Source organism: Dipodomys merriami, unplaced genomic scaffold (genome assembly GCF_024711535.1).
Source record: "Dipodomys merriami isolate MVZ:Mamm:240054 unplaced genomic scaffold, mDipMer1.0.p SCAF_32, whole genome shotgun sequence".
NCBI classification, from domain to species: domain Eukaryota; kingdom Metazoa; phylum Chordata; class Mammalia; order Rodentia; family Heteromyidae; genus Dipodomys; species Dipodomys merriami.
The window spans coordinates 12645801-12662634 of NW_027204715.1; the positions used below are offsets into that span (position 1 = coordinate 12645801).

Consider the following 16834-nt stretch of genomic DNA (forward strand, 5'->3'; position numbering starts at 1 on the left):
AAGGATGAATCTTCTGTGCCTCTCAATGAACAAAAGTGAAGTCAATGATGATTCTCATGCTTTTGAGAAATAATATAGGAGTTACTATGGAACCCTCAAAAACACAATGGCATTTATTGATATTACGTTAAGTAAGCCTGACCCAAAGAAACATATGTCCCATAGTTTTCCTTATTAGTAGTGAGCAGATGATGAGCAGAATAGCTTAGCTCAATAGCTATGTACATATGACCATATAAGATGATGCTAAGCAAAATGAACTCTAAGACATAGACACAAGAGGTTTTTCTTTGTTGTTGTTCTCTCTTTATGTGATATCTTTTTTCTTTTCTGATTTTTTTTCCATGTATGGTTTATCCCCTGTGGTCACTGTATTTGATTTTGGTACTGTGGGTATTGTATATACATCTATCTGAATTAGGGAAGGGAAGGGGAACAAAAAATAGTGAGACAAAGAACAAGAAGGGAACCTATGCAACAGTGATACCCACAAGACATTATGTTGGAAATGATCTGTACAACTTGGGGGGGATTAGGGGAATGGAAAGTGGGGGAAAATGAAGGAAGGAGTAACAAGTTCAACAAAAAATGTACTCACTACTTTACTTATGTAACTATAACCCCTATGTACATCGCCTTGACAATAAAATTAAAAATTACATTAAAAAAACACAATGACATATAGATACCAGAAAATGTGGCCCAAAAGAGAAATGATGAGGCCTTTGTGAGAAAAAAAAATCACCGTTTAAATCTTGTTTTAATCTCTTTAAGTTAGACAGATAATTATAGTTGTAGATGGATTTATATCTATTAAAATGGATTTATGTATACATCTATATGGGCAATTACATATGTATAAATAGATTTAACAATGTATATATAAGTATACATTGATATATATATAGATAAATATCTATAGGTAAATATATGAATCTATGTCTATCTCATAATAATAGATCTCTCTATATATATGCCTATATTTGTAAAATGTATCTATATATCTATCAATAGATATAAATGTACATATAAAATATGGTTATCAATAATTTATATAAATAAAATGAATAAATATATATTACTGTATAAACACATAAAATTCATTTAGTAGAGCTATAATTTATAAACTATTTTTATAATTAGGGTAGGAATAATTGTGAATAAAAATGCATCTCCACTACCTAATTTTTATTTTTCTTTGTAGTCATGGGGCTTGAACTCTGGGCCTGGGCACTGAACCTGAGGTCTTCTGTTCAAGGCTAGCACTTTACCACTTGAGCCACAGCACCACTTCCTACCTAAGTTATTTGATTTAAAGAAAATTCTTAAACATTCATGAGAACTATAGCATTTTTCATTCTGGGACAGGAAGAAGAAATGGCTTTTAGAATAAATTTAAAGCAGCTGGGTGAAAATGAAAATGCTTAATGAATGTGTTCCATGAGTTACACTTAATGAGGTTGAAAGACTAAGAAGGGTACCTGTAATACTTTCTGCCAGTCATCAATTCAATATTCAGTAATTAATTATCAAGCAGCTACTATGTTTCCTAAGATATTAAGTGAAGATATAAATTATGGTACAGTAAGTTTGGACTCAAAACTTCTTCTAAATATAAATAGTTCTTTTCCTTTTTTCTTTTGTATTTCAGATTTTATAATGATCCACTGTTAGTTTATTTAGGAAATTATTAATCATGAAGAAAGTAGAGACCAAGAAATTTCCCCAAAGCCTAACTTTGCTAACAGCACTGCACTAATTTTTATCATAACTTAGTCATTTTCATTCTAAATTTATATGTGTGGAAAACAGGAAGACACATTTTGAATAATTTGTTCTATTTTTCAAGAGACTAAGTTTTATTCTAGATTTTAACATGAAGCATCCCCAATTGTTTGGCCGTACAGAATAATCAAAATATACTCTATATATTAATGCTTTGCTAAGTATTTTTGTGAATTATTATCACATAAACCTAGTTTACTAATCTTTTGGTAAAAAGTCTAGTACACATTCCTTTATTTCCTCATGATGACACACCAAAATAATTCCTAGGACTTGTATTTCGGGGCTGCTGATCTTCAGCACCGGTGGAGCCTGATGTTTGTGGGTACTGCTCCAGTCCCACATAGTGGGTGTTTCAAATACAAAAAGGTTTTACTGACACAAAGATGTGAAGGTTAATGTCTTTTAAAATGTGTGACCAAAGCCCTTGAGCTGCTCAGATATGCTTGGAAAGTGGCTTCTTGTGTATATCATTAAAAGTTAGCATTATGAGGTTAACCGTTTCTGTACCTGAAAAGTAAATACAATATTTATCACACACTCTACAGTAGCTTTGTTTCCAATAGAAACTCATACACTAATGAGTAAAATATTTATAAAGACGATGTGGAAATGAGGAATAAATTCAAAATATAAATGTGTAAAACAAAGTAAATTAGTCACTGGTTAGGCGTGTGCCAATAACTTTTATAAAAATATGTGGAAAGCAGGCTGCTAAAGGTGGTGACTCATGCCTATAATCCTAGCTACTCTAGAGGCTGAGATCTGAGGATCCTGGTTCAAAGCCAGACCAGGCAAGAAAATCCGTGAGACTCTTGTCTCCAATAAACCACCTGAAAACCAGAGGTGGTGCTGTGGCACAAAATGGGAGAGTGCTAGCCTTGAGCAAAAGGGCTCAGGGACAGCGCCCAGGACACATAACAGATTAAAAAATATGTCGGGCGCCGGTGGCTCATGCTTGTAGTCCTAGCTACTCAGGAGGCTGAGATCTGAGGATAGCTGTTCAAAGCCAGCCAGGGCAGGGAAGTCAGTGAAACTCTTTTCTCCATTAAACCACCAGAAAACCGGAAGTGGTTCTGTAACGCAAGTGGTAGAGCGCTAGCCTTGAGCTGAAGAGCTAAGGGACAGCGCTCAGACCCAGAGTTCAAGCCCCATGACCGACCAAAAAAGAAAAAAAATGTGGACAACTTTATTGATTTTCCATAGTTTACACACATGATTTCTTTTTTTGGGGAGGGAGGGGGTCCAGTCATGGTGCCTGAACTCTGGGTCTGGGCACTGTCCCTCAGCTCTTCAGTTCAAGGCTAGCGCTCTACCACTTGAGCCACAGCGCCACTTCTGGCTTTTTTCTTTTTGCAGGGTGCTGAGTAATTGAACCCAGGACCTCATGCATGCAAGGCAAGCGTTCTCCCACTGAGCCACCCTCCCAGTCCCATAATTTCTTAAATTTTATTTTCGTTTATAATAATCACCATGGTTCACATTGTAAACAAAATAAGTAAAATACACTTCTGGATTTATAAACCAATAAAGTCTTCTCTTTTTAGCATCAGGCTTTCATCAAGTATTCAATTTTCCTTTGATTGAACACCAGGAGGATAGAATACACTGTGTGAAATGGACGCAAATATAACTTTCATGTTTTAGCAGAAAATAACATGAAATATTTCCTAAGCTATTGAGTATAAAAAGGCTAGTAAAGAGAATACCAAATGATATCAAAGTAATGACTTTCAAACAGACTTTCATTTGCAGGTAAAAGCTACACCAGCATTATAGATAATCTTTCCAGTTTGTTCTTGAAGACACTTTAGATGTACAGTTGTTTGACCACAATTTACCTGCTGCTGTCAACACCTGTCAGAAATTGTATAATTTGCAAACAGACATGGAAAACTTGAACAAACTTATTTAGATTGAATGATGTTGATGCTAAATACACAGAGTCCAGGACTGGTGTTTGAGCTCTGATGATAAACACTACCGCAGATTTTTCTCCTTTTCTTTTTTCTTTCACTGCTTATGACATTCTCATTTAGCATATTTCCTCATAAACCTGTGCAGATTTCTGTTTTCATAAATGGTAAAAAAAAAAAAAAAACAACTTGCCTTACTTACCTATTTCACAAAAAGTGTTCTTTGAATAGAACAGGAATAGACCAAGCAAAAATGGGCCTCCCTTATTTAACTGCCATGGTCCTCTGGGCATCTCAAGAGGTGGGGAGTTTTCACATAATGTGTTATTTGTGGGAACTTTATAAGCTATCCCATGTCATATTTATCTCACCAATTTACTTAGAATGGGAAACAACACTTGTGTTTTATTCTACTGATTAATGAGGCTTTGATACAGAGTAAGTCAGATATTATTAAATCAATTCTATGAAGTATGATAATTCAAGGATTACCTAATTTAATTATTTTGAAATAGCAGTTCTCATATGATTCATACAACCCAGAGACACAGTTTTTTTTTGGAAGCTGATAATTAGAACATCATGGCCCATACCAAAGTGTACTTTTTCATTTATCAGAAACAAGGCAATCCAAATAGTAATCATAGTCATAAATATACATTTCTTAATTTATTTGGGGATAAAAAGTAGGAATTATTAGCACTGTATTCAGTAAAAATAATCAGAAACATTTTGAGATAGAGTTCCTCCAATAAGAATGACAAAATTAAGTCATGCTACAAAAATACGTATTTATAAATGATTACTCTTCCAATCCTTTTCATGCAACATTTCATTCAGAACAATGGACTCTTTCATTTTCACTATGATGATTTGGATTATATCCTAGTGACTTTCAAACACAGAGTGGATTAAATTCTTTACTTCTGATAATGATTAATTGCATAGTAATAGCATTTTAAAGCACAAATTGCCAGTAAATAGACTTAGTTTTCAAGAGAGCAATTAGTATTTTATTTTATAACCCCTTTTAACACTTTCTTAAACAACTTTGTAATGAACACATTTGCATTTTGAACTTTCTTTTAAAATACTTGGTTCCCTTCAGGACTCAGTAGTTAGACATATATCAATAGGGCCCCATGATTCATTAGCCAGGACAACAGTTTAATACTGGTAGGAAACAAGTTAATAGAGAGGTTTCCATTCATTTGCTACAAATTCTCACTTGAAGAAAGGAGAAAATAAAATTGTATGCATCAGAATTTATATATGTTTGGGATAAACTCTCATGTTGATTAATGAGGTATTTATGTTATCCATACTCACACACACACACACACACACACACACACACACACACACACACACACACATCTATATATATGGAAAATTTACTCAGAATTGGTTGATATGTTTACTACCATTAAAACACAGACTACAGCCCTGTCCAATCCTAGCCAGGACCTTTCCTTGGATGCCTATGTTGTCTATATCTGAAAGCACACACATATGTATGTGCCACAAAAACAGGAAAATACAAAATTCATATGATTTTATTGAACATTAACATTCATGAGGAGACTAGAAGGTAAGCACATATTCCACTCAAGATATCTTCATTGTAGCAGCCATCTAATAAGTGAATCTGGCCCCTTTTTATGTTAATGACTATGTGTCTTTGTAAGGGGATGATTAATGGTTTAAAGCAATCTGTGTGTGCATCCGACTGTGTGTATTATACTTATTAAACATGGCAATGTGTACCTTTACTCCCATTCTGTGTTTGCTCTAGGTAGATATATATTCAAGATGAAAATACATTCTCTAGAATTTTACACAAACTGGTGTCTGTGGATATATAAGATATAGTTGATATACAATGTCAACTGAAGACCTTAAGCTTTCTAAATATTTCCAACCTCTTTTACCTGGCCATGAATGTGTACAAACATGGGTAGACACTTTTCCTATACCATTTTGGTTTCTAGGTTAACAAGGATGCTTTTCTAATTACTTAGGAAAATACTGTGATGAACAAAATTTTCATGTTACATATTTTCACGTTTTATATTTTAATACCTTGAAAGGTCTACTTTACTTTAATGATATATTACATTGTGTTCTATGATTAAGATGATGTAGTACATAACTAAAATCTATATGTATAATCTTTCCTCTACAACTGCACCTGTATGAGTTCTTTCCTGTATAGTTAGTTTCGTCATGGAAAGTGTTTAGCAATGTATTTGGAATCTATTCCTGGAAATTAACTCTTGTTTTAAAATACATTGAGGAAAGAGAGAAAGTATGTAACACAGACAAGTTCTCTTGCAACAAAATAATAATGAAAAACACTAATGGAAAACAGCAAATGCAAAGCACTAATATTAAGGTATTGAGAAAAGGCTTACGAAATTAAATTATTTTACCTCGATTGATGTCCTTTTGAAGAAAATTGGAAATAAACTTGCAAACTGGAAGCATAAATAAACAGTTCCTTAGAGAACACGAAGCTTCCTTTTAGTTGATATTTATATCATACACCACCATATCTGACTTATTTGCTGATACTGAGTGTCTAAAATTGTCCTTGTGCTGGCTTCAAATAATGAACCTACAGATATCTGCATTCTACATAGCAGGGATTAATGATTGTCCCACTACACCAGTTTAAGTATAAATCTAAAGGTCCTAAATGACAATATCTAATGAGAATCTAATGTACATAGAAGCAACAGATTTTATTGCCAGAAATACTTGCGGAAAATTATCCGTAAATACACTGACCTGTTTTGGGATCTACAGAGAAGTAAGGTTGTCCCTGGAGAATGCTGTACACCACGCGGGCACTGTTTCCATAAGTTGGGTCATCCGCGTCAGTAGCTGTCACCTGTAGAACAGAGGTACCTGTGCATTCAGGAAAACAAATTTTAGTGCACAATGGCATTTAGTGCATGGCTAATTTGAATACAGAAACAGGTATGCTTAAATATCTATGGGAAGCTAGAATGCTACTAAATTCAATTGAATTTAAATCACATTTGTGTATTACACATACCACTTACTTTCATGCCCTGGCTTCAATGGCCCGAAAGAATCAAATACAGGGCATTGATTCTGGTCTACTTTAATGTGACTGTGTAATGAAAATGCCGTGAAAGAGTTTTTTTTTGACCGTGAGAGAACCAGAGTAGTCTTGGTTTGATCTTCATAAATCAGATTGTTGTTACCCGTGGTTCAATAAAGGGCACAGTGAGTGTGGGCCGCATGCTTCAGAACTATGAGAAAACTGGAGATGGACGGGATGTGATTAAGGTGAGGCGATGAGTGAGTTGACATTCAATTATCAGAGACAACAAAATAGCACATCCAAATCCCTTTCCACCTTTGTGTATTGCTACTGCTTGTCTGGAGTGTTAATGAGTGTCAGAATTAGTCTCCTATGCAGAAATCTCTTTTTGTGGCTTCTTCCCATAACAGACACAACTTCCTTTCTAAAGAAAGGATCCATATTTGTTGACAGCCATAGATATTTTAACATAAAGAACTAGAAAACAATTTTTAAATTTATAGATATTTAGCCATGAAAATATACCTAAAGTGCTTATATTTGTTACACAGGTTGCACAATTAAATACGCTATATTGTATTTCACATACTACTTAATGAAAACTGGTTTCAAGGTAAAATTATGCTGCTCAATTAAGAGCTTTGCAACTGTATTGAACACTTAGTGGATAAGAGTTCTCAATTATTGATGGAATGTGCTTTATGATCTAATGATTAGTAGTGAATAGCTAGAAAATTCTGAGTTATGTATCTAACAAAAATATTTTTACAATCAAGTACTTCTATATGAAACATCATAGCCATTTTTTAAACTGGAGTATAGAACCACAGACAATTTTCAAATTTGAATTTTAACAATGTTTAGGGTTTCTGTTTAATTATAGATTCTGAACATCTGTGTTAAAATTAATACGCAACCTTAAGGAAGGCTTTGTTTATATCATCAAGGAATTTCTAAAGATTTTTTAAAAATCTAAGATAAATTCAAAAGACAATCCTTTCTAGCATCTGCTTGAATTTCTAACTATTATTGGTTCTGGCTTTTAAATATGTTTTAACTCAGATTCTAAAAGCAAATATAATTTTCAATTATCTCTAGAAAGATGAAAAATATTGTGTTATTTATGAAAGTTATTATACATTGTAGAATAATAAAATAATATACTGATACATTAAAAGTAAGAATGTGGGGAAATTGAGTTATGTATACACTGAATTTGAAAATCAAAACAAGCAATAAGACAGAAATTTTGCTGAGTATTTATATCAAAGAAATCAAACCTGCATTCACATAAAAACTTGTTTACAAATACTCATGGAAGCTTTGTTCATAATTCTCCCCTCCAAATAAAAAAAAAAAAACAAGACAAAAATCAGTATCTCTGTTTGAGAGAAAATACTGTTGCATTCTCTGTAAAGAATTATAGCCAAATTTTGGGTAAATCTTCAGATTATCATAGTAAGTTTCTTAAACCAATATTGTAAGATTTATGTTGCATGATTTCATTTAGGTAGAAATTAGTGAGATATTCATCATTAGGTCTGGGTACAGGGACTGGACAGAAGTAAATAGTTAGAAACAACAAGTGAGATTATTGTTACGTGAACTTCAAGATTTTGATAACTGTGGTGGAGGTGGGATTAAACATAGACGAAATGGAAGTATATGACCTCACATAAATTTATACAATCAAAACAAAGTCTACATGACACTGGTTTTGTATGCCATTCAATATGCTTGTTAAATTTTTTAAAGGTATTTCCACTGGAATGAAATTAAATATTCATTTTTGCTTCACATTTCTTTTCCCACAAATGCAAGTGAATCTACAATGATCTAAAAATTAAAAATATTAGAAATATATGTGTGATACTCCCTCAGACCTACTATCTATCGAATTTTTTCCAAACTTTCTGGTGTGGTTAAATCAATTTCCACCTTAGCTTGTGAGAAATGTTTAAATATAGACTTTCTGGTCTATTAATAATTATGGTTATTGTGATTACAGAGTATTTCTTTCCGAATACTCTTTGCTCAAAATCCTGGTCTTTAGAAGGAAAATCCAATCATTGAGAGATGATTGGTTCTGGCACGTGCTTATGGTCCATTCATGAGTTCACAGACCAGTGAAGTACCAGATGACAGGCCAGACCATGCCATTGCATTTTATTTCATGACTTCGAAGGTCCTGACCTGATCCCTTCCTGTTTATCTTTCTGCTTTCTTTCCTCATGAGGTTGACAAACTGTGCTTCACTACACTGCTGACTAAGCCTCTTTTGCCTTAAGCAGCTAAGAGCCACAGAACCAGCAGATGCTGGCTGAAAATACCTGAAACCAAGAGATACCTGAGCCAAAGGAAGATTTCCTCCAGTAGTTCTTTATTTCAGGCATTTGTGTTACAGAAACAATAAAAACTAAACAGACAACTTTTAACAAGCTTTAGCCCTGAAATACTGATTTAAATCAAAGTAGTTTTTAATGTATAAGAAGGAGTTCTTGGAAAACCATTATGTTGAAAAGTCCGAGAAAAGTACATTATAAGAACACACTTCATTTGCTGTGATGGGCTGGATTTCAGCATGACCTAAGAGCTGTTAGGGGTGGAATGAGATGTCTATCAAATCCCGGTCTTGCTAAGAGGTGATAGGAATACACACAGACAATGGCAGTGAGCTGAAGACTGAGACACAGACAAAATTAAGAAAAGCATAACATGCTGGTGTCGAGCAAGTAAATGTTGTGTGAGGAGTAAAAGAGAAGGGAACAGAACAGAGAAAAAAAAGATAACACTCCATCCTGGTCCTAATGTGTGGTTGTTAACAGCTACCTACCCATGACTCTGAATAGTGTATCTCACAGGGATTCGTAAATTCTATTTGCATGTCAAACAAAGACCAGCAAATTACCTCTTGCACTATACTCTGCTGGAGTCTGAAGGCTTCAGAATGCAATTCTGAGTGTAACAGATTGCAGGTTATAGGGAGGTCAGATGTGGCAACAGCATGACCTAACAAAAATTCAGCCTGTCATAGAATACAGCATCCAAATCAGGGACTGGGGTTAAAAAAAAAAAGGTCTCTTCAGCACAAATGGGAAATACAATAATTTCTTAATTTCTTGCTTATTTGAACTAGAAATTAAGAAAAAAATATAATACAAAATAGTATTTGCAGAAGTTCTTTTAGGTTGCGAGAAGGTCTATTGTTAGTCATTATTTCTCTAGAGGAAGTTGTGTCTCTTAAAAATGTTGAAATCCTAAAGCCCAGTTTGATGATTTGGGATGTTTGTATAGTGTTTGGTCCTTATGGGTGAGATTAACGTCTTCTAGGAGATGAGTAAGATGATGAGCTTCCATGAAACAGGAGGTATGGGCCACTTAAAGAAGCTGAATGTGCTGCTACTTTGACCTTGAAGTTAATATTCTCCAGATCTGTTATCAATAATATTGGTTGCTTAAGCCATTCAGTCTCTAGCATCCTGCTACAGTGCTCAACCACAACAACAAATCTAGTAAATAAATAATTTAAAGAGATATTATCAAAACTTTTGTATTATGGAATAGTTTCCACTCACAATTCACATTCTAACTCCTACCATGTGGAAACTCCCTGGAGTTCAATCTTTGGATACAGTATGTTGCACATATAAGGAGGTAGTAAGAGGTTGTACTAGTATAGTTTTAATATAACTTTGATTCTTTTAAGCACGGAGAATTGGAAGAAAGAAATTCTTGCAAATGATACATACATACTCACACAAACACATGCACAAGGAGAATTCAAGAGGAAGATATCCGTATGTCTTAGCATGTTATATGTATAACTTAAAAGCCAGAAGGAACGACCAAAAAGTTACTAAAAGTCATGGGAAAACTACAGAGAATAGTTCCTTAGCATTTGCAGGGAGAATACCGCATTGCAACTGTCTCAGTTCCAGCCTTCTGGTCTTAGGAGCTAATACATTTCTGTTGTTGAACCCACACAGTTTATGAACAAATGAGCAGAATGCATCACAGCTTTCCTAGGAATGTAGGATATTTATTTTCACCATTACATTTGCTTTATTTTTTAAATTTACCATGAATAATCAAGGAGATAAAAAGTAATTCCCACGCATATTTATAGTAGTTGGGAATTTATGTTTTCTGTTTTTAAACATCAGATCTTGTGAGTGGTCTGCTTAATCTCATATTAAAAATAAATTTCTAAGTTTACATAAGTGATTTTCATGAAAATTTTTATTTCTTGTACAAGTGTTATTATGAATAAAAAAGTGTTAATCTTTATATGAAAATAATCTCACAGAAGAGACCACTGGATTTATCAAAGATATGGGTGGAAATTTATGAAAACAACAGGAACAGAAAATATTTTGTTGTTATTACCAGACTTCCAAATGCAAATCTGAAATTGGGGCCTCAAATTCCACTATTCCACCAGAGTACCAAAAGAGGAATCAGGTTTGTTATTTGTTTCTCTCCTGGGATATAAGGCTTTGATTACTAGGTACTAAATCAACAGCAATTTCCCTACATAACCTGCTTCCCATTAAAGATACCATAAACTTGCTTGGTAGAGTATCACATTAATGCAACTACTTGGGAGGAAGAGATCTGGAGGATAGCAGCTTTAGGCTAGCACTAACAAAAATTTAGCAAGACCCACTTCAGTACATAATCTGCCCCTAGCAATATTGTTCTGTTATCCAAGATACAAGTTAAGTATAATTCAGAGAATGATAGTCCAAGCTAGCATAAACAAAATGCAAGAGTTTGTTTAAACCAAAAAAATAACCAAAGCAGAGCTGGGTACCAGTGGCTCACACCTGTAATCCTCAGGAGGCTGAGATCTGAGCATTGCGGTTCAAAGCCACCCATGCAGACTCGTAACCCCACTTAACCACCAGAAAACCGGAAGTAGCACTGTGACTCAAGTGGTAGAGCAATTGTCTTGAGCTCAGGCCCACAGTTCCATTCCCATCACCGAAGAAAAAGAAAACAAATATATCGAAATCAAAAAAGGATTGGGGGCATGTCTTAAATGGTAGAGTACATGCCTAGTAAGTGAAATCCCTAAGGACAAACCCTAGACCCACAATAAAATATTTTAAAAAACAAACTTATATATGTGGACAGAAGCATTCACTGTATACACCAATATAATAATAAAAAATATTGCTTTTTAAAATCACAGCTGCTATTTGTTATACAATGTTCCCTTATTAAATATTTCCTATGGCTCACACTAATCTGTTCCCAGGATAGAAATTAATGCCTCTCAGCTGATGTTTTAGACAAATCTGAAAAAAGATTTCAGTACATAAAACAGCTTTAAAAATGTATTTCCTACAATAAAACTTAAGTCTGTTTCCTTTGGGAATTGCCCTGTCATCTTTCCACTCGGCTTCTTTCTGTACAGCTGCTTTATAAATAGCACATGTTTTATGAAGTTGCATATCAATGAGAAGCAATATGAGTGGACTACCTTGAAAGTCTCTACAGACCAATTTGAAATATTTAATAAGGCATTTGAATACCAAGCAAACACACTCTGAGATTGCCAATTGCTACGCATGACTTGTCAGAGTTCACAACTCTGTTAAAATCTCAGGAGAACCCGTGTTGAACAAGAACATTGAGTAAAAATAAGCTGAAGATTTATGGAGGCTGAGAATACCTCTCTGAAAGAATCTCTTAGGGCTTATTTCTCAGAAGATTTTCCCAGGCACTATTAAAAAGCAATAGTTGTGAAGATATAACCAAAATTTCATTCAGCACAGGATGACTGTACTCTCACCAACAGAGCAATATCACTACTTTCCAGTGAATGGGTAATTTAATAATGCTTTATTTATTCAACAGTCATAAGATTTTTGAAACACACACACACACACACATATGTACACACACGCACATATATGCGATAATACTTGTGACACATCTGTGTTGGGTTTACATGGAACTTCACTATTACTTTAACATCCTGGCTATTGCTAATTTCTATGTAAATTGAAATCCAGCTGTATATACAAGTACTCAATGTGAATTTCACATCACTCAAGTACTTTGAATGTTCTCTTCCTCAAATGGATGAAGAAAGTTGAGACATGATAAGCATTGGCTGAGAATGATGTGAAAAAACTCTCCTTATAAATCATATAAGTTAATAATTAATCATAGATCTGTTCAGAAAATGATGGTACTATGTTATAAATATGGAATACTGATATTCAAAAGTTTATAGAATTGAAGCCCCACTCCATCAATTTAAAAACAAAAACTGTCTCTGTGAACATTTTCAATCTGTTCCCTTGTTTCATTGGCTCTTATTCTGGTGAATCTTGTTTAATAGTTACACATGGTCATGCTGTTTTCACTTACATATTCCTTGATGGGGGTAATGTCAAATAGGACATTTGTATCTGGGGAGAGGTCACTTTGTATTATAAATAAATCACTTTGTATTTATAAAGATAAGCTGCTCAATATATTTTAAGAAGAGGGTGTTTGTGGGAAAATATGCAGGAAAAAGCCAGCTCCAAGGTAAAATTGTGCAGCTCTCCTGCAACCATACAGAGATGCTTTTGATCCTTGTGCTTTGCCTACAGGACACAGGTGTAGAAGTAACTGGACAGTTACAATGCCACCACCTTGCCAATCTTGTAGAAAGTGTACCCTTGTATTGCTTTCGGAAGCATTTCTCACCCTGCCATCTCAGCTTGATTTTCAGGAATGTAACATGTGCCACTGATGTTGGTTAGTCATGCTCAATAAATGAAAGTGATGGGGAAAGGGTTATAGAAGAGAATTGTGAAAACAGGAAATTTATCCCTCTTCATTCTTCCCCCTCTTCTTCTTCTCTTCTCTCTTTCCTCTCTTCTTCTTCTGTGAGTGGAATCTGTGGATCAGGACCTTGCTTGGACGGTTCTAGCACCCATTCAGCTGTCTCTTTCAATTGGCACCCACCGCATTAACCACCTAGGATTAGATATTCCTCTCTTATTAACTCTTACCTTGGCTTACTCACCCTCTACTCTGGCATTCAAATCTACTATTTTTGTAACTTACACGCTATATTTCACCTTCTATTACCTGACCTGACAATGAATTTGATTTTTTCTGATTGAACACCCCTACAGAAGTTGTTTGTAAATTTTCCCAACTGTCACTCACTTTTCTCTTAGTAGTAAATGCATATGGCAGACCAAAGATAAAATTCAAGGTCTAAAGTTGGCTGTAGCATAATTAGTATTGTGTGAGTATGTATGCAGATCCTGGGGTGTAAACTCCCTGACTATATGCTGTCCCTGACCTTTGGTGCTCGAAGCTAGCTCTCTTCCACTTGAGCCACAGATCTACTTCCAGATTCTTGGTCATTTACTGGAAATAACATCTCAGAGATGTTTCTTCCTGGAATGGCTTCAAGGTACAATCCTCAGACTTCAGCATCCTTAATAGCTAGAATTACAGGTGTAAGCCTAAGTACCTCAGTATTATAAGTACTTTTAATTCAACAAATTCAATTACTCAGCAAATTGTAAGCTGAGTCAAAGACCTTTTAGAAATTTCTTGAATGTATTTTATATAAAATTATTATGCTTAGGGAGTATGTTTTCTACAGTGAAAAAAAGCAAATTCATTGATGATGTCTACACATTTAAATATTTCCCAAAATATCCAGTGAGTTATTTGTGTGATTTATGTAAATCATTTTAGAAAAGATCTTTTCAAAGTTCCTTTATTTTCCTCTTGGTATTATCAATATCTTTTAATAATGAAAGTCTTGTCTTCAATATTTAGCTGAAGTTAAGGTCATAATAAATATTTCTGCTACACAATTGTAAAAGTTTACTAGTCTTTCTATAGCTCAAAGTTTGTAAATGTTTTCAAGTCCTTTCATATCAACATCAACATTTGATCAAATCAATCTATTATTTTTTACATTTATATATTTGTCATGAAAATATTCATGAAAATGTATATGTATATGAAAATGCATGTTTTATATACAGTGTGTATATATACACACATAAAACATGACAGATCTTTGAATGAGTAGAGACATTATTTTAAATAGAAGTAGAAAAGAATCTTTTAGTCTGCTTTTCTGCAGGGAAATTCACTAGAATTTAATTTTTTTACCAAGTGTTTGCTGTAATTCTCTTGCTTAAAATATCTAATCCATCAACAGAATATGTAAGAGAGGATTAAAGAGTGTTGTTTCCTTATCAACTTTTCTGGAAACAGTTATAAGAATATGAGTGTTGAAATTGCTTAATGACCAAATTTATGCTCTGACTGTGCAATTTAAGCATATACTGGTACTGCAACTGACAGAAATATTGAATATATTGTGGATACAACGAATTCTTTCTCTAAACATCATTCAAAGGTAAATACTTAAACCTCCAACTTACTATTTCTCCTTCGATTTAAGACTAGACATTCTATACGCTGTATGTTGATGGTGTGTCAAATGATCTAGATCACATTTTTAAATTATTTGATGTATGGTTAGAATTAGTTGTCCTATTCATCAAGGAAGAAAACAAATGTTGCATGATGAATACAAGTATAAAAAAAATGTAGGATACTGTTGGTGTAATTTTAAAAGTAAATATCATGTTTCCAAATCTGTTTGTAGTATTCTCAAATCAAAGCAGTAATTAAATATAAAGTACTACAATAGAATCCTGTTGAGGGGAGAAGGCGGTGGCACAGTATCATGTGCCACTGGGAAACGATGGCACTACATTGAAGTGAGTGAGAAATCAAGGCCTATCTGAAATTAAGTTATTTTTGTTAGTGCACATAAACTACCATTCAAAATTGTTGTGATATATTTCCCTTTTGTTATGTCTCAGGAGATATGCCCAAGGAATTTCAAAAAGAAATGAAACCATAAGATAAGATTCCAACAGTGGATAAAATACCCTGAACATTCTGAGATCATTAAAATCATCAAACTGGGATGAATGAGAAAAGTTGGGATAAATAAGGTGCATCAGATATTTGTCCCCGATAAGATCAACATTTCTCTGTCCAACTAAGCCCTTGCGAATACCAGAACTAGAACTGTGAAAATAATGTGGACAACTTACTAAATTAAATATTCCAAAAAATGAAGAATTTCTTAAACCTTTCCTCTACAAACAAACTGAATTATGTTTCACTTTACCTTGGGTAACTTTTCTTCTATGTCCATGACCAGGCTTGATGTTAGCATGTTAAACAATAGAACCATTAAGCCTTCAATTACAAAAAAAGGTTTAAAAATTGTTCTCGAGGAATATTGAAAAATAAGAATAAATCAGAAAATGTTTCAGTAAATGAAAAAGTCCATATCAGAATGGAATATCAAAGAATAAAATAGCTCACACCAATAGTCAAATGTCTGTGGTAGATAAGAGTGAATTTACAAGTACAAATAGTGAATTTGAGGAGCTAAAAAAAAGGGATTTTAATGAGATTGATTGTATCCAAGAATTAATATAATAATAAAGATAAAGATAAAAATCACATTAAGTAAATCTGTCTCTGAGAGCATTGCTGCTACCCTCATATGCAACTTTTCAGCAGATTCACATTGTCCTTACATATTTATGGTTCACATATTTCATTAGGGATACCTGACACTGAAATGAAAAATGTATTTAAGTGACTTAAACACAGTATATTATTACATAATTCAAAGTAATTCCAAAGCTCAATACAATAAATATTAAATTAAAAAATAAGCCACAGAGAACTTAGTATTATCTCCTTTAAAATTTTCAGTTATATTTGGTTAAAAACGAATGTTCATTCCTGTAAAAGCAGTATGTATCCCCAAAGTCAATTTGTGTTAAGTGTATGTGCCTCAACCATTGTCCACTGTGGAAATTTTCTGCACATAACATGGATTCTGAAGTTTGGATCCTATTAGTGCCAGGTGTGGAAGAGCAGGCTGCTAGTCCCAGCTACAAGGAAAGCAGTGTAAGAAGAGGAGCACATTCTGAGTTGGATTCCTTATACAACAAGCAAGTGAAAATAAAAGAAGAAAGGAATAGACATTTTGATT

The 16834-nt window shown here is 33.9% G+C and overlaps 1 protein-coding gene across 3 annotated transcripts in view; it reads right to left on the bottom strand.

Annotated features, from left to right (window-relative positions):
* Positions 1–16834, bottom strand: part of Cdh18 (cadherin 18) — a 394050-nt gene that overhangs the window by 162182 nt on the left and 215034 nt on the right. For all 3 annotated transcript variants that reach the window (XM_070042219.1, XM_070042217.1, XM_070042220.1), the window contains exon 4: positions 6492–6611. In XM_070042219.1, the coding sequence (XP_069898320.1) occupies positions 6492–6611 (120 nt within the window). The remainder of the gene's footprint in view (positions 1–6491; positions 6612–16834) is intronic.